This window comes from Homarus americanus, unplaced genomic scaffold, assembly GCF_018991925.1.
Source record: "Homarus americanus isolate GMGI-L3 unplaced genomic scaffold, GMGI_Hamer_2.0 scaffold8226, whole genome shotgun sequence".
NCBI classification, from domain to species: Eukaryota; Metazoa; Arthropoda; class Malacostraca; order Decapoda; family Nephropidae; genus Homarus; species Homarus americanus.
This window is the reverse complement of record NW_024717620.1, coordinates 2,589,403-2,614,291: the sequence shown is the minus strand read 5'-3', so window position 1 is coordinate 2,614,291 and position 24,889 is coordinate 2,589,403. Positions and strand designations below refer to the sequence as shown.

The 24,889-nt window shown below is 37.7% G+C and overlaps 1 protein-coding gene across 1 annotated transcript in view; it reads left to right on the top strand.

Moving 5' to 3' along the window:
- Window positions 1-24,889, top strand: part of LOC121858947 (fasciclin-1-like) — a 109,546-nt gene that overhangs the window by 31,660 nt on the left and 52,997 nt on the right. Inside the window, exons 4-5 of the mRNA XM_042355602.1 lie at window positions 793-941; window positions 3,870-3,966. Coding sequence (XP_042211536.1) covers window positions 793-941; window positions 3,870-3,966 — 246 coding nt within the window. The remainder of the gene's footprint in view (window positions 1-792; window positions 942-3,869; window positions 3,967-24,889) is intronic.

Sequence of the window (24,889 nt, the reverse complement as noted above, 5' to 3'; positions counted from 1 at the left end):
ACCTGAGATGTGGCTTAAATTTTACAGTACTACAGTAAAAGTCTTGCACAACACTGAATACTTAGTATGATTTAATAGTTGTATTACTGTACTATATAACCAAATTAGAAGAAAATTGTAACTTTTAATGAATTAGTAGTAGTGAAGAGGCCTCAGTAACCAGTGAAGGACATCAACAGGAGGACCATAAAGTTTATCTTATTCCCCACAGTTGAATCATCTCTCACTGTACTGTACACATAATACCTCTTAACATAGGCTACTCACTGCATAATAGTCTCACACATATTTCTGTTTTGATTCATTTATTATTTTTTCTGCATTATTGTTGTCTGTAACTGATTTTGTTTCCTAATACAGTGCTGTATCTCACTCCACATGTTCTATGTACTGTACTGTACTATATTTACTGTATTGTATTATATTGTGCTGTAAATTGATTTGTCTGTAACTTCCTTTTTTCTATTTGATATACTGTATTAGTGCTGGGATGTGCAACTTTTTCATTGATAACCAAACTAGTTATGCAGATTCTTTACTAAATGTGTTAATAATACACATCTATACAGTAATGTACTTTAAAACTGGAGGTTTAGATCTGATTGTCAACCATAGGCTTGGAAAATGTTATGATTTATAGCACAGCATAATTCACACTTGGAGAGTTTGAAATAACAAAATTGTTAAGCCATCTTTTACATCTTACTGTGAGATGTATGAAAGGAAATTAAGAAATGAAATGTAAAATTTATGCATGATTCACATATAGTATATTGGTTAACTATTTACCAGGTTCTTCACATCGTAGACCAAGTGATTACTCCCACACGAATCAAGACCGCACCCAATGTAACTATTGATGCTGGCTACATTAACCCAGATGCTCAGAAGCTGCTGTTGAAGCCTCACCTCTATGGTCTGGTTGATGCTTACAGTATCTCGTAAGTGTTATTTAATATTATGTATTTAAGTAATTATTTGATGTTTTAATTGACTGTATGTTGGCCTGCCGAATTAATGTTCGGCTTTTACATACTTATGTATAAAGCTAGACGTCTCATTCTGGACTATATCACAAAAACTGTTCTTTAGAAAAAATGGCTTTCTTGCATGTTATAACTAATACTGTGGCTGCCGAGTGGATACAGCACTTACCTTCTACCCTAGAGGTCACCTGTTCAATCCTTGTGCATTTCCAGTCCATCCAGTTGTAAATGGATAGTGTACCTTACTTTATACTGTCGTTAAAGAAAGGAAGGCAGTGAAGCACAATGCCCCTGCTGCTTACTTGTAAACAACAAGTGAAATACAAGAGTATGAAGATGATTGAACTGGTCTTACCTAATCACACACAGTTAACTACTGTATCAGTAAGAAGAAGCTGAAAGTAGGAAAACATACGATAAGATGAAGTTTCAGAATATTTGTACAGAGGCTCTGAACCTGTGAGGAGCCTAGGACAAAGGCAGGAGAATAAGACCCGCCCCCACAGGATCTCACTAGAGAATGAGGATAAGAAATGGGAAATAATTTGGTAGGCAAAAAACTAAGCAAGGAGTGAAGCATTTTGGGGTACAGGATATTCATATACCCAGATCGCACGGGCGTTCACCAGTCAGTAAAAAACAGCATGTCATCAAACCATTTATTGTCGATAGGTTTTGACCTGAAATAATGGTGCATCTTACCCTAATTGTGACAATTCCAAACCTTCCTAAACACTTAAATCATTCGTATACTGCTGTCATTACACAAACAATCCTCAAGATACAAAATAAAATAATGACACAACACCAAATCCTGTTAATGCTAATTACAAAATGGGATGACTTGCAACACTTAACATTCTATTATAATAAATAATATATCATGAGAATAATGTATTATAAATCATTATAATGCGCCGCCCAGCTTTAACCTACTGTAGGTATGTTGATGCCTAGCAATAACTCGCCAGGCCAACATGCAGGCCTCACTTCCTCATGCATATGAAGCCCCCTTTCTTGCACACCATGGCGTGATCGGCGTCATAGGAAGAGCCACACACCCATTGGGAGGGCAAACCTTCCACTGGCCTACCGTACCTTAGAGCATTGGCATCTGTAAATTTTTGTTTATTGAGACTGAAACCATTTGCCCTTATCGGTATCGTAGTTAGCCAGTTCGAGGCGCCCACCTCCTGCATTATTATTACATTATTATTATTATTATTATTATTATTATTATTATTATTATTATTATTATTATTATTATTATTATTATTATTATTATTATTATTATTATTATTATTATTATTATTATTATTATTATTATTATTATTATTATTATTATTATTATTATTATTATTATTATTATTATTATTATTATTATTATTATTATTTTTATTTTTATTATTATTTTTATTATTATTACTGTATTATATTTTCGCCCCCCAGGCCCTGATGTGGGTCATTGAGCTGTGCCCGGGTTGGCTAATCCCGCAAAAAAAACAAAAACAAAACACACATTATCTCTATAATGCTGCAGTACTGATGAATGACAAATTCTAAAGCCCAAAGGCAGACTGGTAACATCTGTGGCCCACACCCCACCAACCGGGTTTGAGTGTCAAGTGAAAATTTAACCATACTCACACAAGGCGGGAACACAGACCCAGAGAACGGCAGAAAAGCTGAATGCATCCTTGGCAACATAAATTTGTAAACATATAACTGATTGTAAATATGTGCCTTCAGATAATATAATAAACACCTCAGTCAATACATTATAATACAGTGTGACTAAATGGTACAGAAACAATAAATATGAAAATTAGATGGTACAAAATTGTTTCAACCTGCTTACAAGTACAAAATACAATACAAATTAATATACAAAACATGTGAAATACATTCAATACATACTGTAATGCAAAGGTAACAGTTCAAAGAACTCCTGTGGTGCTTGAAGCAGAAGAGAAAAGATTCTATAAGAACAGGGATGGACGTGCCTGGGTTATATACAGTACAAGGGAACTTCCTCTATACCCTGCCTCATCACTTGCATTTTTTTGTGCCTGATCATCAGTCACAAATTCTTGGTAAGCTCGAGGAAAATCTGTTCCCTTTGTGAAGGGAAGAACATTTGTTCAGATGCCAGAAGTACTTCCTTTTTTTTGATGAGAGGAAGCAGTGAACACTGGCATATATTCCAGGCATACCTCCTCTTGCTGTGGAGAGATGGAGGCTAGGACACTGGTGTAACTTCATGCATTACATCTCTCTCACTGCCCAGTCTGCTCACTGACCAACATAATGACACTCCCAGGTGATTTTGTCAGATACTCAGCATCTCTGATGGAAAGGGTAAGGTTTAACTTGTCTGGCTCGAGCCCATCATGCTCGTGTGTGACAACACGACTCTAAATATGTATGGTTTACACACATTGCTGTTTTCCTCACAAATGGCCGGAGTTTGGAGACACAGATAATAGTTACTTACTTACCGGTATGTATGTAGCAGAGTGGGGTGTTTTGTACCTAATTTTACTTGTACTGTATATTGTGTTAATACAACAAGCTTCCTTCTTGTGTACAAGGAAAAGAGTGATATACTTGTTGGTGATTACCAAGTAGAAGATGTTTATTTGAAAGGAAAACTTTAGTGCTTAAGGGATGAGAGAGGCACAAGTTAGGATACTACAGTAATAGTTAAGAGGGTTGTGATGGATATGAAGAAGATATTGAAATGTTCAGGAGAGAGAAATGATGAGGAAATACATGATAGTTTGCAAATATCTATACAAATTTTATTACAGTATTTTCAAAATATTTTTGAGTTTCCATTTAGTACAAATTTTGATTAATTTAGACTATTGTATATTTTTTCAGAGAATTTGAAAAACGTGTTTCTGGCTTAGGTCTCCTTAATGTTTTCAACATGACTGGAAAGAACACCTTCTTCATCCCTGTGAACCAAGCACTGAATGTAAGTAAATCCAAGAGGATTCACATTCTTGAACCCTCAGTGACAAACAGCTTCCCTGTCACAAACTCACGTATACCTGTATTATTATATTCAAATATTTAATCACTATAGAAGAAATTAAGTTTATATGATCAACAGTTGATGATCAAATACGATTTATCCACTAATGAAAACTTTATATATTGTTGCTTCTATTGAGTGAGGAGGAGTTTAGTAGTGTTTAAGACAGCTCCTTCCTTTGACTAAAGCTTAGGTTTCAGTTGTTCAGTAGTGGCTGGCATTAAAATTTAATGCTGTACAGATCGTCAGTAATGCTAATAGAATCCCAGGAATTCTGCTGAAGGTAGTAAGTACTATTAGGTATAACAGCTTCTGTTTTTCACCTTCACGTGACAGATATTTTAACAAATTTCAAAGTCACATTGATAAGCTTTCAGGGAGTCCTAAAATTCTGGAAGTTTCTCATTAATGTCTTGAAATTATATATTTGTTTTGTCCTATAATAAAACCTTTACATTCTCAGTGGTGGAGACCATATAGTAATTATCTTACTACAGGAGTTACTAAAGTATAGAGGTCAATACTGTATAGTGTACATGTACCCTGTACTGTACTAGATCACTTACATAAATCTACAAAGCTACATTATTTCTTGAATTATACAAATCGTCATGTATATTGTGCTTACAACAATCTAATGTGCAGGTAAAGTTATTCAGTACAAGAAACTTGCATCTTGACTTTGAACTTATCTTTGATCATAGAATTCAGGAATCTTTGTCTTGTTTGCCATTTACAGAGTGACCTCATAGTGGTGGCCAATTAATTGAGCCAGGTATTAATATGTCTTGAAAGTATCACCTTGGATCATAACAGTCTGTCAGTGTTACACCCGACTCACTCTGCTCAGACCATTATCACTAACTCTGTGTGGCCGAGCAGTGTTCTCCCAACCCCTGTGTTTCCCCACTTCTTTCCTCCAATATTTTTAAAATTTATCTGAATTATTATAAATTAATGAGTTAGGCAAAATCTTAACCAAGATAATTGTATAGAAAAAAGGTACAAATAATAATAATCTTCATATAATTTACTCTTTTATAAGCACTGGCAGGCTCTCCTCATGCTTGTTGACATATACATGCCGAAAATGACTTACCAGTTGTGATTTGATTTGGTTGCAACTTAATTTGACACTTAAGTCAATTATGAGGGAGAGTGATATATTATCATGCCAAATCAGCCATCAACCTTTTACAGTAGAAATAACTTTAAAGTGGAAGCTCATTGGTTGTATTGATCACTGGAGCTTTACCCAGACCTCTGTTGAACCACAAGTGATGGTCAGGGAATGTTTTTTTTATTGAATATTCCTTATATAATCCTTCATACAGGCAGATAATTAGAGAATATTATATGTTTATAAGCTGGCCATCCTTGCCCAGTGTTTGCCAATCCACAAATTGTGGAAATTAACATATAACATATTTGCTTTGGTTTTTATTAACACTTAAGTTTCTGCACTGTCTTGTAATATAGCAAGAAAAAAAAGATTTATTTAATAGTAGTTTATTAATTTTTATGAGTCATTTCTTGTTTAAGTTCCTTGATTCCTTTGTTCCTTGTAGTAAATTCTTGTATAATTATTGATGATGGCAAAGATAATTTATTTCTTATTCATGTATTGATCTTATCATCATTCATGACCGTCTGATTGATTTCAAGATTTTAGTTTTCTAGATCTTTATACTGAAGATACTGTAGTTGGTGATACTGCACAGTGTAGTACAGTACAAACAGAGATGTACGACCTTATATAATAGTGTTATCATACTTTTCTGTTGAGACTTTATCCATGACTGTGACCATCACACTCACAAGTACACCTCATATCACAGACATGCAGTACATTTGGTTGATCCTGCAGATTAACTTTCCAGATATTGAGGCCAAATGTTCAGAACATTGGGAGTCTTTGGAATTTAGTACATTTTTGAAATAGACTAAAAGTTTGAGTACATTATATTATCATCTCAAACCTTTGAAGAATTTACAACCAACCCAGCCCCTTGTTTTTATATATGAGATGATATACACAACTTTTTGTGCTTCATGTGTGTAGACCTTGGCTTGAAATCTTCCATAAAAGTTTATTTCACTGTCAGCATTGTCAGTGTTTTTATGATAATTTATTTTAAAGGCCTTTCTTCTTCTTTCTGGTTATCTTATAGGTGTTCATCAGTTGTCTGGTCTCTGTATTGTTGCCTGAAGTTATATATTTTGAAACTTAAAAAGTGTACAGTGCCTGACAACAGAGATTTGAAATTAATATTTTATGATTATTAGCAGATCTATCTTAGGGCAAAATAAACATGATCATCGGTCCTTTTACTTTTTACTTTTATCCTCTTCGACACTGATCCGCTCGTTCCCACTTGGACGGTCAGTCACGTTTCTGTATTGCACTGTCGACAATTACTGGGCATACACTGGCTCCTGAATGTATCTGAACCTGCTTCAGTGTTGGTCAAGTCTGGTCTTGAAAGAGCTCACTCTCGGTGCCATCACAACACTTTCTGGCAGGTTGTTCCAAGAGTTCACAACTCTCACTCTGAAAAAGTTTGCTCTCGCAGTCTTCTAGACTTGTGGCTTCTTCAGTCTTGAGCTGTGACCCCTTGTGGGCAAGCATCCACCAGCTCCAGGTATTTACACTTGACTGAGTAGTGCCCCTTGAGATGTTTATACTGTATACTTCAATTCGGTCACCCCTTGCTCGTCTGTAGTACTGTATAAGCTAGACAGTTGCAGGCGTTCTAATCTCTCTGGATAACTGAGGTGCCATGGTGCAGGCACCAGTCTGGTGGCCCTCCTTTGGACATTTTCAATCAACTGACATTCCCGAGCATATCTCGGGGACCAGACGGGGTGACAGTATTCCAAACGTGGAAGCACCTCACTCTTGAAGATCATTACGAGGGACTGACCAACCGGATGTCTGAACGACCTTCTAATAAGACCTACTAGTTTAGTTGCTTGATTCACTTTCTTCTCACAATGGCTCGAGAACTTCAGTTTATAGTCAACATACACACCCACGTCCTTTTTGCATTCGGTCTCTTGTGACTGCAGCCATTATGTCTTCCATCCAGCAACAGGGGAATAGTTCTGAGTTGTTGGGCTGATTCTGATCACACATTATATGGCTGGTCCTTAAGATAAGTAAAATATTTGTTTAATGACTACTTTAGGAACAATTTGCTTTTAATGGCATCTTTAATTCTTCTTTAGACACTGTAGTGCTCAAGGTCACTGGTGTGTGATTGATGAGGGTTGCTTTGGGGAAGTTCTGTTATCAGAAAGACATGGCATTCATTCAGTATGGAAAAATGAGTCTTTTGTAACGTAATTAACCCCTTGTGTACGGGGGTCTCTCATGTGCACAATAAATTTGTCTGGAATTAACCAAATAAAATATTAAAAGTGGTGTCCCTGGAAGGAAGGATGACAGATGTAATTATTATATTTACTTTGAGGTGTTTTAGGGTTTCTGTTGGTTGTGTGGTGATCATACAGCTGTAACACCTGACTTAACTAGACATATGACTGTTCAGCTACACAACCATTTGAGCACTAACATAATGTGTCCCATTATAACTTCTGAATTACTTAAGATAATTTACCCAACTTGTACACATTTATATGGCAGCTGCTGTCCCAGCTAATGGTTGATGCTGATTATGGCAGCTCACTGAGGTGATTTTGAGCCATTCATGACCTTAGGTATGTTGTGATGAGCCTCAGTTTAGAGTAGTGCCTTTCTCTAGCTGGGGGAGTGACAACCATCCTCAGTGAGAGTAGTGCCTTTCTCTAGCTGGGGGAGTGACAACCATCCTCAGTGAGAGTAGTGCCTTTCTCTAGCTGGGGGAGTGACAACCATCCTCAGTGAGAGTAGTGCCTTTCTCTAGCTGGGGGAGTGACAACCATCCTCAGTGAGAGTAGTGCCTTTCTCTAGCTGGGGGAGTGACACCATCCTCAGTGAGAGTAGTGCCTTTCTCTAGCTGGGGGAGTGACAACCATCCTCAGTGAGTAGTGCCTTTCTCTGTGGGAGTAGCCAGCCATCCTCAGTGAGGTAGTGCCTTTCTCTAGCTGGGGGAGTGACAACCATCCTCAGTGAGAGTAGTGCCTTTCTCTAGCTGGGGAGTGACAACCACCCTTTCTCTAGCTGGGGGAGTGACAACCATCTTCAGTGAGAGTAGTGCCTTTCTCTAGCTGGGGAGTGACAACCATCCTCAGTGAGAGTAGTGCCTTTCTCTAGCTGGGGGAGTGACAACCATCTTCAGTGAGAGTAGTGCCTTTCTCTAGCTGGGGTAGTGACAACCATCCTCAGTGAGAGTAGTGCCTTTCTCTAGCTGGGGGAGTGACAACCATCTTCAGTGCATCCAAGGGGTTTGGATACAGTTTTTTCAGCTGTTTCTCGTAAATAAAAGAGAGTACAAATTCTTATGAATTTTTATGCTAATTTTTCATCAAATCTGATTCACCATCAGAGCTCAGATTGTTTCTTAAGTGTTCAGTGTTTGTCAGTGACTCACTTGACAGTTCCAGTATGTTATTGAAGTTCAGCATTAATCCAAACATTCCTGTCACCTGATCCACTGTTGTGAATCTGTCCTCTGGAGATACAATGATCAAATCTATGACTGCATCAAAAAATCCTGTTTTCAGTGCATCACTGAAAGGGTCATCAGGTGTGTCAAAGGCACTCTTGTCTTCTGGTGATTCTGAACTTTTTCTTATTCACAGGAAGCTCTTCATTAATTTCTTGTCATAGTTTTAGTGCATGTTGGCAGGTTAAACTGTCACGTCCAGCTGCCACAAGGAAGATTGTAGAAGCTTGCTCACATGACTGGCATTGGCCAGGATTTTTTTTTTTTTTATTGGGCACCCCCCTATATCCTTGTGTAAGGTGAAGCGCAGAAGCGTTTACAGCGCCCAACAGGGAAGCATGCTAAAATCATGCTTGCCTTTATGTCTCATGAGTAAAGGGCGTAGAAGCCTGAAGAGTCAAGGGCATAGAAGCCTGAAGAGTCAATGGTTTATGTCTAAGCAAGTTATTGGAAGCTCCAACAACTTGTCCCTGAATACAAATTCGCAACTTTTGATTTACAGCAGGTACCTACTTTGCTGCTAGGTGGACAGGGACCAAGGGAGGCTGGGAAGTGTGTCCGAACAATTTTCCACCGGCCCGGGAATCGAACCCGTGACAATTGGCCAGGACGGTCACACTAAATCACTGAGTGTACAAAGTGGTGGGACACAACCTCCTCTGCTAAAGCTTAAGCTTATACTTTAGCAATACTATCGGGGGATAAATGTCCCATTTCCAACAAGGCGTCCATTACTTAACAAGGTGAAATGTGAAATCTTATGATTGCACACTAACTCTCAGCATCCATATTTATATCTGTATATGGTATACCTGTATACTAGGCATGCTCTTGTTAACACCTTATGAATTGCAGGTAAGATCAAACTTATTACAGTGTTTGTGGGTAGCTTCCTCAAGCTCCATATAATCTGTGCAGCAGCCATCTGTTATAATACATTGTCGAGATTCACTGAACTGGGTAATGTGTTTCAGTCACCTTATCTTTAATGTTGGATGGTTGAGATTTCAATGGATGTTCTTGTATCACAGAAAAGACAGCCATGAGCAAATTGGAACTGAAATTTTCTCAGTATCTGATTGTCATTATTTGTAAAAACTGGTTTGCATGGCTTGATGAAGTTGAATAACTGAAGTTGTTTGTAAATATAATTTGAAGATCATGAAATACTCTATGCCAACATGCAGGCTTTGTGTAGTGAACAGGAATTATCAGAAATATTTGGCAAGTTCTTCTTCAGACTCCTCTTTACACCCAATAAAATTTCACATTCACACAAACATTTCTTTGACATCATCCGTGGATAATTATGTTAAACTTCATAATTAACAATAAAATAAGGAACGGTCTACATCCAGCACTGTACAGTATTGGATATGGAGTTTTGACTGTACATGCTGTGCTTTATTCTAATTACTGTATATGTGCTTGCTTTTAATGACACCTTTAGTCAACTAACTAGGTGAGTCATAGATAAGTAAGAGGATATATTATGTTAGCAAAGTGTGTCAGTCATGCTGCTAATAAATCATCCTGCAGGAGGTTTGTAAAGCTCACCCTTTTGAGTTAGAGATATTGTTATCATGACTGTCTATATGTGCTTCATTGAAGAGTGATTTTAAGGTTGATAAAAATTTGTTGTGGAAAATGTATGTTTGTTTGTGAGCTCCATCAAAGGAAGTACTATGAGTGGCAAATGCCTTGGCATGTACTAATTGTTGATGTATTACCTCTTGTGTCTAATAACATCATTTTGAATGTAATAATGTGACTGAAAGAATTGTATACTTAAATGAGGTCATTGTGACATTTCAAGGCATATGATATTCATCCTCAGTAGATATCCAGTAGCTATACTTCATTATACTTCACATTTATCCATTGAATATTAGATTTTTCTAAGAGTACTCTAGTGAATTAGTTGAACATTGCTTCATAATTTGCAAATCACAAATTTATGAATTATAGAAAAGTGTTTAATTGAATTGCTTCATTTTCTGCTATAGCCCCTTAGCATTTTGTAATTCTTTGATTATATCTTTTGTACATGAACTTCTCGTTTCTTCAGAGTATACTTTGTATTTGCTCTTCTTGAACAGCCCCTCAACCATCTGTTTGTGAGGTTTGTTGCACGGACATTACCACACCTCTACCAGTCAATGATATAAGGTTCTCGTTCTCTTTCTTTTACACGTGATTTATGGAAAAAGTTTTTGTAGTCTGAATAATTTGTATTTGTTTTCCTACAAAAAGAGAAGTGAATGGAAAGTTTTCATTCGTATTTGTGATGTGATAATTATATAATGTAATTATTATTCCAAATTACAGACATATCTTCTTCACCTTGTATAATCAGTGTATAGGTGTGACAAACCTTGGCATTTTATTCCTGCATGATTGTTCAGAGGTCCAGCTACTATCAGACATGGACATTTCCCACAATGTGATTTTTCAAAGGAAAGTCAGTTTACTGGATGGTGTTGTCTCATTATACTCTTTATATTTATTTTAGTGTTTATAGTTGGTAGATATATAAGAATTAAAACAAAGGTGTGATGACATGTGACTGGAGCATGACGACTGGTTGCCAGAGAAGTGATGTTACAAAGTGTTCTGCATAAATCGTGAACAGATGCACAATTACAGATTCTGATCTGATGAAATTATAGGTACTTGAAATGGGTCTCTTCAACAAACTGATAGTAATAATTACCGAGAGTTTATAGCAGTAAATTTTTCAACTGCCTTTATGATTTTTTATACGGTACTTTAAGATAAATATGATGAGTAATGCCTGAAGTAAGGAACCAACAGCCTGAGTAAAGAATTTTTTTTGAGAAACTCAGCAAATTCAGAAGTCTTCATTCACCTTGTGTCACCCAGATGACTTGAATATGGATGGGTTTTGTTTCCTGTTGCACTTATATATCCTCTCTGCCTTATTAGTTAAGAGTATTAAGTTCTTTGGTTAAGGTGGCTGCAGACCAGGTGGGCCTCTGGCCTAATGGGCCCCAACTGAATCTATCTTCTGGACTGTGGACCACTAGAACTGGGCCCTTGTGACTGTGACCCACTAGAACTGGGCCCCTGTGACTGTGACCCACTTGAACTGGGCCCTTGTGACTGTGACCCACTTGAATTGGACCCCTGTGACTGTGGCCCACTAGAACTGGGCCCTTGTGACTGTGACCCACTTGAACTGGGCCCTTGTGACTGTGACCCACTTGAACTGGGCCCTTGTGACTGTGACCCACTTGAACTGGGCCCTTGTGACTGTGACCCACTTGAACTGGGCCCCTGTGACTGTGACCCACTTGAACTGGGCCCCTGTGACTGTGACCCACTTGAACTGGGCCCCTGTGACTGTGACCCACTAGAACTGTGACCCACTAGAACTGGGCCCCTGTGACTGTGACCCACTAGAACTGGGCCCCTGTGACTGTGACTCACTTGAACTGGGCCCCTGTGACTGTGACCCACTTGAACTGAGCCCCTGTGACTGTGACCCACTTGAACTGGACCCCTGTGACTGTGACCCACTAGAACTGAGCCCCTGTGACTGTGACCCACTTGAACTGAGCCCCTGTGACTGTGACTTACTTGAACTGGGCCCCTGTGACTGTGACCCACTAGAACTGGGCCCCAGTCTTAATGGATAGTTAAGTTGGAGCCTAATATGACTAATTTCACATGATCTACCAGCTCAAAAAAAATGCTCAGCTATGTAAATCTTCTTGTTTGAATATGGATGTACACTGCACTCTCAAGAGCCCATTTATCAAGTTTGTTTTATAGAAGTTCTGATTTCTTGTTATTAATGCAAAAATGTCTTGCTATTATTTTTATGAGAAATAGATAAATGTTTTATACTATATTTTAATGTAGGTCCAGACCAGGGAGAATTAAGCAGTGTGTACAATCAGCCGAAGAAGTTATGTCACAATTTTCAGTATGATTCGTTCAAACAGTGATATCTGCCGAGCGAGTGATGAACTCCTTAGCCAAATTTCTCACTCCTTGACCCATTTCTGGCATTCCCTCATATTTTTGCCGGTAAAATTCTTCAGGCTGGGTAGTAAATGCTCAAAAGAGCTGCTAACTATCCCAAGGCCATGCATGAAAGACAAAAAAGATACATGCAGGAAAAAAAGAGACAGCGTATCAGAGCTAATAGAGCAACATGTTCTGATAACACTTACTTCCAGGTGTAGAATATTCTGCACATGACTTAATGTTTACAAGTTGTTTTATTTTTAGAACAATATGAAAGGTTTCTGTTGCTCAAAAATAATTATTAATTTAATAAGATTTTATAGAAGTTGGCAATTTAACCAAGTTTTACCTTTTTTATTTTTATCTGTAATGAATGACCGTTGAACAGGAGTCATTAATGTCTTATATTTTATTCCTTGGTACTAAGTATTGCAGTACTGTCAGATTATAAATGACAATTAATTTTATTATAATTATTAGGGGAAAAGGTATCAAGAAACATTTATTTAAGCATATACAGTACTGTAGTTTATCAAGAAACATTTATTATAGTATATACAGTCGCTGCCTTTCTTGGGGACTGGGAATAGGCGAGACATGAAACATTTCTCTGACTGTAACAGTTCTATGACACCTCTGTTTAAAAGTTGAATTACAAATCCTGTAAGGAAAGGGGTTGGTTTTTTACCCTTTTTTGTAAACGCTAGGGGAGGGCGCCTCAACCAAGTCCATGTGAGACCCCCTTTGATTGGTAGAAGTCCACCTGTTCTCCCAACCCCCTAGACAACCCAGCTGTCTGGCTTCATTGGAAGGGAGTAGTTGCTGAGGTGGTGGAGTAAGGTCTCCTTCCGCTTCTGAACAAACGGCCACCTCTATTACGTCTTTGATTATTTCCTCCTCTAAAATTTCCCGTAGGTTGATAACTGAACCGAGCAACTGGTCCTGTTCCCCTGTAAAACCTTCCTCTCCTAGGTTTCCGAAAGGTCTGACGACTCCTGGGGACATTAATATTAATAGTACTGTATTCTCAAAAGATGATCTATATTTAACCAATGATTGTTCATCAAACAAAGCAGGAGAAAGAGGAGAAGAACGTAGTAACAAGTAAGCACTACCAATTGAAGCATTATTTGTTGCTTGTTTCCTTAGGTGGACTTTCAGTTTTAGGGCTTTCAACAAATTATCTAAAAATGAGTTGTACAGGGAATATGGGATTCCTTGTAAAGCAGCAGCAAAACATTTGTCCACTTCTGAATTTTCTTCATAGTCCAGCACAAACTTAGTTGATAACTGACTCATCATAATTGCAGACCAAACATCTGCTGCTAATTTCCTAATTTTAAATTCTTCAAGCAGCAGTGCAGGAGCAACTGGTTTCAAATTTTTTTCATAACTTATATCAACATATTTTGGAGCCGACAAAAAACTAAACTTTTGAGCATTCCTGTCTGCGGGAATGAATGTTAAGTCTTTCAATAAATTAGCCCAGACTTCATCTATTTCAGAGATCATCTTTGGGCAAATATCAGGTCAAGAAAGTGTAGTATAACCTTCCAAAAACAAAGAATGATGCTTGTCCTTCCTGTCTCTTTATAGTTGCTGAGATATCAGGAAGCTTAAAGACATTTTCATAGAATATTTTGAATAAGGAATCCACAGATTCAGATGTAGTAGAAAACAAGGAAGACTTAGATCTTACCAATGTTACCCAAGGCCTGTTGGGATCATCCTTACACTCAATGTTATCCAGCAGCTGCGTGGCCGTTGACAGCAGCCTGTTTCCACTCATAGTAACCAACACTTTTGCCCCAGGTGGAAGTGGTTGCCAAGATGTGGATAGGATGAAGTCAGTCTCAACAGGTTCTTCCTGCTCAAGAGACTGGATACTATGATTAGAACCAGCCTCATCGTCCTGATCCTGGAATTCACTCAAATCAGATTGAGTAGATAGAGGTTTTTGTAGTCTTCCCATTGCCCCATTGTCTGGGGGGACCAATAACTTAATTTTCTTAACAGAAGCAGTCTTGTCTAAGTGGGGATTAAGTCTTTTACCTAACACCAATAAACCTAAACTTTCTGCCAACTTGGGATCTTTCCATTGTTGTACATTCAAATATTTACTCTTCAAGGCCTTATTCCACCGTTTTTTAATTTGTATTTGCAATAAATCTTTTTTATCACCTGTATAGCTTGATGAAATTGAAAAATTTGATCATAACAAACTGCACAATCCATTGGTGAAAATAGGTTATTTGAGACACAGCTGCCATGAATTATGCAAGCCACATGAGGATCTATCTTAGTAATCCAAGTGGCTCTACATTTTTTATAATTACATGTAGTATGGCCCCCTTGGGTCTTGGGTGAAACTACTACTACTGAATTCACATTCTCTACTGACAGACAACTCCTTGTATGTAGTGTATGAGCTGAACTTTCTAGTCCTTGTAGCTCATCACTCAATACTGTCTCCTCAGGGACAGTTCCTTAGTCTCCTCCATCATCCATAGGTCCGGACTCCTGTCCTTCATCCTCCAGTTGCACATCACTCATCTGAACTAGGAGGACACTATGAGTCACATTATATCATTATAAAAATATAAGGGAGAAAACATTTTCTCCCAAACTTAATCAATGTGACTCATAATTGTTATATTATTAGTAAGTTAATTCATTAAGATCTCTTATTGTTAATAAGTCACTCATTTGACAATTATATACAATGAACTCACTATATCGTATCTCTCTCCCGACTCTTATCTCAAGTATTCCTTAGCGCAATGATTTTTTTTTTTTTTACATAAAATAATTTCATTTAGAACATTTTATTTAGAGGGATCATCAAGATCTCTATTTGTTGCCAATCAGGGGCACAGACATTTTCCCCCAAGTAATAACTTAAGCGAAAATGTCTACGTGCGCACTATCACCCGGCAGGGTTGACAGTGCTGAGTCGCTAACATAGCGCTCTATTGGCAACAGCGTTCACTATTACTCTAGCAATATTTATTGGGTTGAGAATTCCTCCCTGAATTGTTCTCATATAACCCATATAATGATGTAAAGTCCACTTCAACATAACTCTAGATTGCTAGGAAGACCGGAAGGTCAACATTCCAGAAGGAACGCTAGTCTAGCAGCCTCGCTAAAGTTCGCCTGGAAAGGCTGAACCCGCTACTGAGGACATCAATAAAATAAAGTTATGAAGAGAAAACTCAACTCTGGCCTTTATGCTGAGAGCAATTAGAAAACTGAGGGCAGAAGCCCAAAGGTTTTTTGTGAACGAACATAAGAATAGGAAGAGAGACAGTCATGACATTCATACTAGCACGTGAATAATTGGGACAATGAAAGCCATAAACAGTATACATATATATGTATATATAAATAGATATATTCACATATTCTATTTCGGTGAAGACGAGCCCGGGAGGGCGCAGCGACATTCACCGAGTGACTTAAAGGCAATGAATAGTCACAACGATCTAAACGACTTCACAAAGAAGACGTGTTGTAGTCGCCATGATGCTGACCAGAGATCGTATAAGAAATTGTCCCAAATACAATAATTGAGAGACATAACAAAATAAAAGTCTACTTCCTCACTGTGCTAAGAAGTACAAATACCGTATATAAAATCCTCGTGGGACTTAGTATTTCAGCAATTACAACACAAATTCGCAGAGCTGTCCTTCGTGTGTATTTACAGCTGAATCGCCAGGCAAGAGATGAAGGTCGTGATGCGTATGGTGGGGGGTGAAGGAGGGGGTTTTGAGAATTGCAATTAAATGCCAGGTAGCGACGTGTCCTCCTAATATTACTTATTAAGTAATTATTAGATGTTTTAATTGCCTGTATGTTGGCCTGGCGAGTTAGTAGCTAGGAATTAACATACCTAGGTAAGATTGCTGAGCGTCGCTTTCAGACTTGAACAAAAACAAAAAATTTAATGTTTCTTGCCTTACAGTATGTCATCATCCATTGAAGTGATGAATATGGAAAATATTTGTTTACATATTTATTAAAGACCTGGCATAAACATATACAGAAAATCATTGCCATTTCTATAGAAAATAATGCATACTTATTCAACTACTAAGTTTGTATTGGTACTCACCGTTAGGCGGAGGTGGTAGAGCCAGTGTGTGGTGGGTAGTGGAGCAGAGGAGGTGGAGGGCGGGAGGGGCAGGAGTATGGCGGGAGCGGAGGAGGGTGGGGAGTCACTGAAATTCTGCGCCAAGCCGAGAGAGCATAGCCCGGCCAGATGAGAGAGGGCGATGCACCGTAAAAAGTAGTCTGTGACGACGCAAAACGACGTAGCATCGGATCACCGGGACGCTAAACAAATTTTTAGTCTCTAAAGTGTAGCGACGTAGTACTGAAACAACGTTAAGCGGGACGACGTTAAGCGCGGACTTACTGTATGTGATTTGTTCTCACAATATTCTTATGGAAAACTGCTTTAGCATTTATTAATTAATTTCTGTTGCTATTTCACAAAATTGTGTTCCATCTCGTAAAAAATAAAAGCAATAATAAAGCGAGTGTGGTAGTTGCCAGATACCACTTTCTGATTGAAATTTTCTGGAAATTGTGACATAATTCATTTGGGCAATTATACATACATTGTATAATAATTGACAGTCTGTACAGAACTGTGAAATGAGAGCGAGTTGTATTGACTACAGTACTGTTTGTAATAAGGAATATTTTCTCCAGGTCAAAAAGAGTTCATAGATACTGTAGTATTGTATCTAGCAAAAGGAGTCAAAAGAGTTTTTAAATAATTAAGAAATAGTTTAGATTGTGAGATGAATCCTGGCAAAAATATATTTTAGTCTATCCTTTTCTATGGTAACTATCAGTTGTCTCCAAAATAAATTCTAAGATTTATTGGTATAGAGTTGTGTATCTTGTTGCTTGTAGCTCTGGGACAAAGTTCTTAGGCTATACTGTATAGTCTTCTTAATCTCTTCTTAAGATGAAGTCATTCAGGAAATATTTCAACATTTTACATTACAGTAATGTATTATCAGCAGAACTATAGCCATTACTTTAGGCTGTTGGGCTGTAACATTAATTTTCTGGCTTTTGTGCACAACTCAGGAGGTTGTCACAGTACTTGGCTGTTTACTTTGAGGTTTTGTATCAGTAGACTAGACCCTTATTAATCCATTAATTCATTTTGGGTATATTTATCACCCTTCCTTCTCTCTCTCACTTCTTACTGTAAGTGAAGGACATTTGGTGCATGAAGTGCTCCTTGAAGACAGAGGTGTTAGAGCCACACCGAGGTCTGCCCTTTTTAGCTACAGAGAGTCTGCTAATTAATAACGTAGTTCTTAGACAACAGTCATAGAGGGAGGTTACGGTAGACCAACTTCCACTTGTTGACTATAGTTGACTATAGTGTTTTATCATACTTATGATGTTGTGTTTACTATATTGGTCTTATGAATTGAATATTGTTGATATATATTGATTATTAATGACATTAACAAACGACCTAAAAAGATCAAGAATTAGTCCTTCATTGAACATAAATTATATGGTATTTAGGGCAGTTATGTTAGGATAATGTCAAGGGGCTTATACTTATACTTTTAGGATTGAACTGTTTTTTTTTTGTTCAGTTAAAGAGGAGGGGTGAAAGATTATGTGAAGTGAAATACTAGTAGGATTTATAAGAAGGTCGTTCAGATATCTAGACGGTCCGTCCCTCATCACGATTTTCAATAGTGAGGTGCTTCCCCACTTGGAGTACTGTCACCCCCTTCTGGTCCCCGATATTTGCGAGAGAATAAGTTGATTGAAAATGTACAAAGGAGGGTCACCAGACTGGTCCCCTGCACTACAGCGCCTCAGTTATCCAGAGAGATTAGAACGTCTGTAACTGCCTAACTTATATTACAGACGGGTAAGGGGAGCCCTAAATGAAGTTTATAAACATCTCGGAGGGCACTACTTGGTCCAGTGTCCATACCTGGAGCTGGCAGGTGCTTGCCCCACAAGGGGTCACAACTCATGGTTGATGAAATCATAAGTCCAGAAAACTGTGAGGGCAAACTTTTTTGCAGTGAGAATTGTGAACTCTTGGAGCAACCTGCCAGAGAGTGTTGTGATGGCACTGAGTGTGAGCTCATTCAAGACCAGACTTGACCAATACTGGAGCAGGTTCAGATACATTCAGGAGCCAGTGCATGCCCAGTACTTGACAACAATGCATAACAGAGGCATGACCGACTGTCCAAGCGGCTAACAAGCCGATCACTGGCAAAGAGGATAAAAGTAAAAGTAAAAAGTATACCAACATTAACAATGAGGACACCTTTTAATGGGTTTTATGCTTGAATGCAGTTTTATATATTGCTATAATTTATAATAACTGGGAATACAAGATAAAACTTCATTAGGTGGGCTACTCTTTGAAGTTCAGTGGTCAGACCCATTTGTTTGCTTCACCTACAACTTTGGGTGCACACTGGGATATATTGTGACAAGTGAGTTTTGGCATGTAATTCTACACTTAACTGGCTACCAGCAGCTGTAATGGGTTTTTCTTTTAACTTTGCATAAAAGTTTGGTGTATTCTTAGAGGAGAATTGTTCATCTCTGCTGCTTATTCCAGTGACTGCCGGGAGGAAGGGTGGAAGTAGACGCTGTCGCATATTGTAATGAGAATGAGGAACTTAAATTAGCTTCCCCAATAAGGGGCAGGCTTGTGGTCCCAGAAATACAGGAACAGTGATTCCTGGGTAACTCAAGTGGTTAAGATTAATCTTATGTTAAAGGTGGGGGACTATATTCCTTTATAAGATAACTGTACAAAGGAATTAGAATTGTTTAGATAAGCCAACACAGTAACCAGAGGTCAGGAGTAACATTCCACAGTTTTAATGTTCTTATGGGAGTCACTAAGTAAATTTAGACCTACAGGTTGAATGTATTAGTTCCCAATTAGAAGTTTCATATTTGCACAATTATACAATTGAATTTGAACCTCAGACACTTTGTGTGAAATGGTGGAGGATTAATAGGCTGTGTGTCTTTGAGTGACCAAGGATGACTCAACACTGTGGACAGATACAACAACTTACCTTCACTTGGGATTTCATTCTTCATGCAGATATGAAATGAAGTAGAGAGTATCTTCATATTCAAAACCTTCACATTAATTCAGTGGAATTATCGGTCATCTCTTCTTCCTGCAGGATGAGGGATAGTCTTTTAGTGGGAGGAATATTGTATTTTGGGCAACTTCTGCCGTTACCTTTAATAGTAAAGATGGATCCTGTAAGTCTCATATCCCTTAAAGGCAATTTTCAAATAAGCCACAAAGGCTGTGTCTGCTTCCATCATGAAGCATAATGCCACAAGTTTAAACAGTCAATCAGATACATTGTTTGAGGATAAAGTATTGCCCTCTAAACTGGGTCATAAGAGGAGTCCTTCTCTTGGATTAATTCTCTGGGGGTTAATCCTGTGGTGGATTTGTTTGACAACTGCAGACTCATAGTATTTGTTTTGCCTCTCACTCCTCTCCTGGTTCCATGATGTCTCCTGGAACTGAGTTAGACAATGGAGGATTACCAGCAAATAAAGATGGTAGATTGCAGCTTTGTTTGTTGATGTGGAGATTTGGCTCTAATAAGGTGTAGCCTCCAGAGAACAAGTGTTACACCAAATGTAACTTACCTGAGGCAAAGACTGTAAAGGGGAGGAAAGAGTAAATTAAATGCTCAAATTATATTAAGAGATCAACCCTGGTGATGTGATGGGGCTTGTCAAGGGATATAGAACTCAGTGAGTGGCTCTGTATTTTTACTCTCTTTTGTAATTAATTTATACTACCAGTATTTTTATATGATCATGCACAGAGTGTCTGCTCTTAAAACAGAGCTCTTTTTCCTTCATTTCTTTATTAAAAAAGTTGCAGAAATGCTTCTGATTGTTGCTTGATTGTTTTCTTCAGTTTGCTCAACACAGGAAGATACAGATGAATGAAACACTTAAATCAAGTCACTTTAAGCATAACTAATTTTGTTTGCCAGCTTTCTCTGTAAACTCCTTTAGCTATTTTGGTTAAAATACACAGGATGCAGTTGATGGCTGTCAACAAGATGTATGAATGTGTGTGTCAGTAGTTGGAACTGTCTTGGCAGATAACCCAGAACTGAGAGAGGAAAGTAGGAGGAGTAAAAGAAAATGTAAATAGATAAATAAATAAAGACTAACAGAGAGTAGAGTTCTTTAAATACATTATGGAGTTTTGTTCTCCAGTTTGAAATATTAGAAGAAAATTGATGGGGGAAATAATTTTTTTTTTTGTGTGTGTGTGTGTGTCTGTCTGTCTGTCTGTCTGTCTGTGTTCATTCGTACAGTAAGCCCTCTGCATTTGCAGTGGTTATGTTCCAGAATAAATTCAAATGTTGATACCTGAGTTCAGTATTGAGACTGACTCTATGAGGGAAGAGCACACATCCCCACACTGCTGTTGCTGGGGAGCAACTGACTGGTGAGCCTGTAGGCACAGTAGATGACACATTACCATCCAGTTACCACAATTTGTGATAAAAGTAAACTTATATTTATGAAATTTTTTGCATCGGTGTTGACACACAGGACTGCCAGTAGTGGGTACTCAGTAGTCATATGGGCTCCGTTCTTAAAAGTCCATACTGTACTTGTAATGACTTTATGAATAAAAAGCAATGTACAGTATATCAATGTAATAAGGAGGGGTTCAATTCCCAGCTGGCAAGTTAGGTTATATTTGTTGGTTAACCCGAAATAAAAAACACGGAAACACGTACTGTACTAATCCTATAAATACTGTGCAACAATTTTTTATAAACGTGGCCTCCAGCCTCCCCCAATAGCCACACCTTCGCCACCATTTAATTATCTTAATATTAAATATCCTAATACATAAGTAGCTACCCTATCTGTGTTAAATTAGTTGAGCCGCAGATCTATGCGGCATTCAGTGACAGTAGCCTCATAGTCAATATCTGCGGCAGTTGTCGGAGTTGGGGCAGAAGCTCTCGTTCCCCTGAGGCAGAGCAAAGCCGACCGAAGGAGAGAGAAAGACAGTCGACATCTCATCCAGGCTGTAACAAAACTTCTACTACTAATAATAATAACAACAACATTTTAATGATATTAAATATATACTGCACGGTAGTAAATAACAGATACCAGTATACAATTACTCAGTATTCACAGCTCACGTGGGAACACTCACAAGGCAGGTAGGCAATGGAGTGTTCAAGTGTTTGGCAAGCAAATAAATGTGCAGTGAAGCACAGTGTCTGCTAGCAGACCACCACCCAGTATTACACCTTAAATAAGACACCAGAGTGTGAACAACTGCAGCAGGAAGCAGCTATTCACACTCAAGTAGAGTCACATTTTGTTAAAAAGGATTTTAAAATAAAGGAATTGTTGTTAAAGTGAAAAAAGTGGTGTCTTCAATTTCTTTATTCTATTCCTCACTGGTTGGCACCCATGGTACTGTAGTGTATCCTCATCACCTTTAGTGCAACAACTTAAATATGTCTTTAATGCTTCATTTCTTAGAGAAGTATTAAATTTTCCTAAACCCCCTCACAGTCTTTTGACGCAAGTTGCGTCGGTAACGGGAATTTTTTTTCCATTTTAGTAAACATTGGATAGAGCGATCCAGACTCAAATTGCACCCTTACAGACGCATCCGCCAGTCGACGAGGCTAGTGGGAGCAACTTAGGTGGTTGATAGGGCCGGTCTCTGCTTACCTGAGGGATGCTCTCGTGTGAGATACTGCTGAGCAGGAGGGGTTGCGCCAGCATGAGAGCGCTTGGCAATGCAATTTTCATCGAAAGACCATTAGAGGTGTTAATAATGTGTTTCATGAAATAGATTTTTAAAGGTTAAATAAATAAATATCAAACAAAAACACTAGATCAACTGATAAAGATGTAGTTCCCTTTCCTCCATGAGTGGATACATTGTCTTCTAGCAGATATTTCAAATTACTGTACAGAACATAATATTATTTTATATTTTATAACCTCCACAAATTGTTGAAGTCGTGAAATTGCTATACAGTATGTAGTGCATATAACCAAGTACTGTATGGCATATGAACAACAGGTTTTGGTGGTAAAAACTGCTATACTGTATAAGCTAATACAATATGTGAATAACAAGGACTCTGTACAGGGAGACAAGTGTAATGCCTTCCTGATTGCCCATCAAAACACAGACAAGCAGTGATTATTCTTCCCTTTGAGCACTCATGGGTTGAAGGTAAGGTAAAGCAGCATGAGCCTGACTATACAGCCCTCCAAAGCAGTGGTGCAGAAGATAAGCCAGGAAGCTTGTAATAACTTTTTCTGTTATGGAAGTACTAGCCATGACACTTTCCCTCAAGGGTTTTTTATTTTATGCGTGTACCGAACAGTGAACTTGCTATCATGAAAATGGCTGCCCACTGCAGACTCACTGGCACCTGTATCTTAACGAATTTAGTCTTTCACCTAAACTCATCATCATTTTTCTGCCTTTTTCAAGCAGACTTATCTTATCCTTAGTGGTCATGTAATAAGCAGAAAACAGCAGACTTATCTTATGCTTTGTGGTCATGTAATAAGCAGAAAACAGCACAAATACAAATTTGCGATAGTGAGTCAAGACACAGAAAGGTTTGTGTGGTAGTGGGAAGGAAGGTCAAAGTGGGCCTCTGCCCTCATTGCTCAGTGAACCAAATATCAACATTGGCACCTTACCACCTTCTCATGTCCTTGGTGTTGGTGGTTGGATGGATATGGGGTGAAGTGTGGGTAGGAGGGTGGGCTTGAAAGCTTGTGAATGCTGGAAGTTGAGGAATAGTAAGTTAGTAACTGGTCAACATTTATTATTGTATCATTAGTTGGAACTTGCAAAAGAGTGCGGAGGGTTTACTTGATGTGATTCTCTGTCAACCTTACATGTATTTAATGGGGAGTTTTTATGATTATGATTTTAGGATTACAGTACTGTACATACATTAATACACTACTAACTCAATGGATAATTTCAGTACCACACTATGATATGGGGCCATAATTTCTTATCATTCGTCTTTCTTTTTGTGTAATGGCTTTGTCCACAACTGTAAGTTTGAGGAAGAATGACTTCAATAGTTTAGGTGTATGAAAAAACATCAGAAGACTTTGTTAAAGATTTTGTGTTCCCTTACTCATACACATCAAGACTCCTAGTCAGGGGTTGACCCACAAATATACTAGAGATCTTCAGTCCAGTTCCATTTTCACAGTGATTAATGTTATATTTATATGCATATTTATTTTTATATTTGCTATCCTGTTGTATTATCCTTTTAAACAGTAGTCCCTATAGTTGCCACATAAAGACTATATATCCGCATGACACAAAAAGGTTGGATTAGATGGTGCTTTAGTTTATGTCTGTCATTGTTAGACGAATGTGTACTTTATTGGTTTGTTGTTTACTATGTTCTGGAAGTTTTATTATTTTACTGTTGTACACCATTTTTGTGTTTTGTTTGTGGTGACATTGTGTACATTTATTTTTTGTTAACTTTAGAGTATTCTCAGTTTAAGGCACATCTAAAAGGTTCAAAGAAATGAATCCCATTTGGCCAGTGAAATGTATTTTTTATTTCACAAATTATATATTTGTAGCCATCCTATAGAGAGGCAGAAAAGTCACTGTAACTGGGCCACCCTGCAGACAGTTTGTAACACATTCCAAAGTAATCATGTGTCATCATCGCCTTTGGAAGGAGTGGTGTGGGCTCTCTGAGGACCTTTAACTTTATATTATTTGCTTTCTTCTAATTTATGTTTTTACATTTTATCATATTTTTCCCTTTCCTTCCATTATTTCCTTTTACCTTTTATTGGCAATGCTTCTTCATTGTTTTGGTGGCCATTGTTCCTTTAGTTCAGCTACTTTTACCCCATTTATTATTTGTTTTATTTGTAATCCTGCACTGTCATCAAATATAATAATTACAGTACAGTATAGGTAGCGTTATTTTGTATAGCCCACGTCCTTTGATATGATTAATGATAGATATGAACATAATGTCAAAATTTTGTAAAAACTTCTATTGACTAAATAACTTCTATTTTCTGTATATATATATATATATATATATATATATATATATATATATATATATATATATATATATATATATATATATATATATATATATATATATATATATATATATATATATATATATATATATATA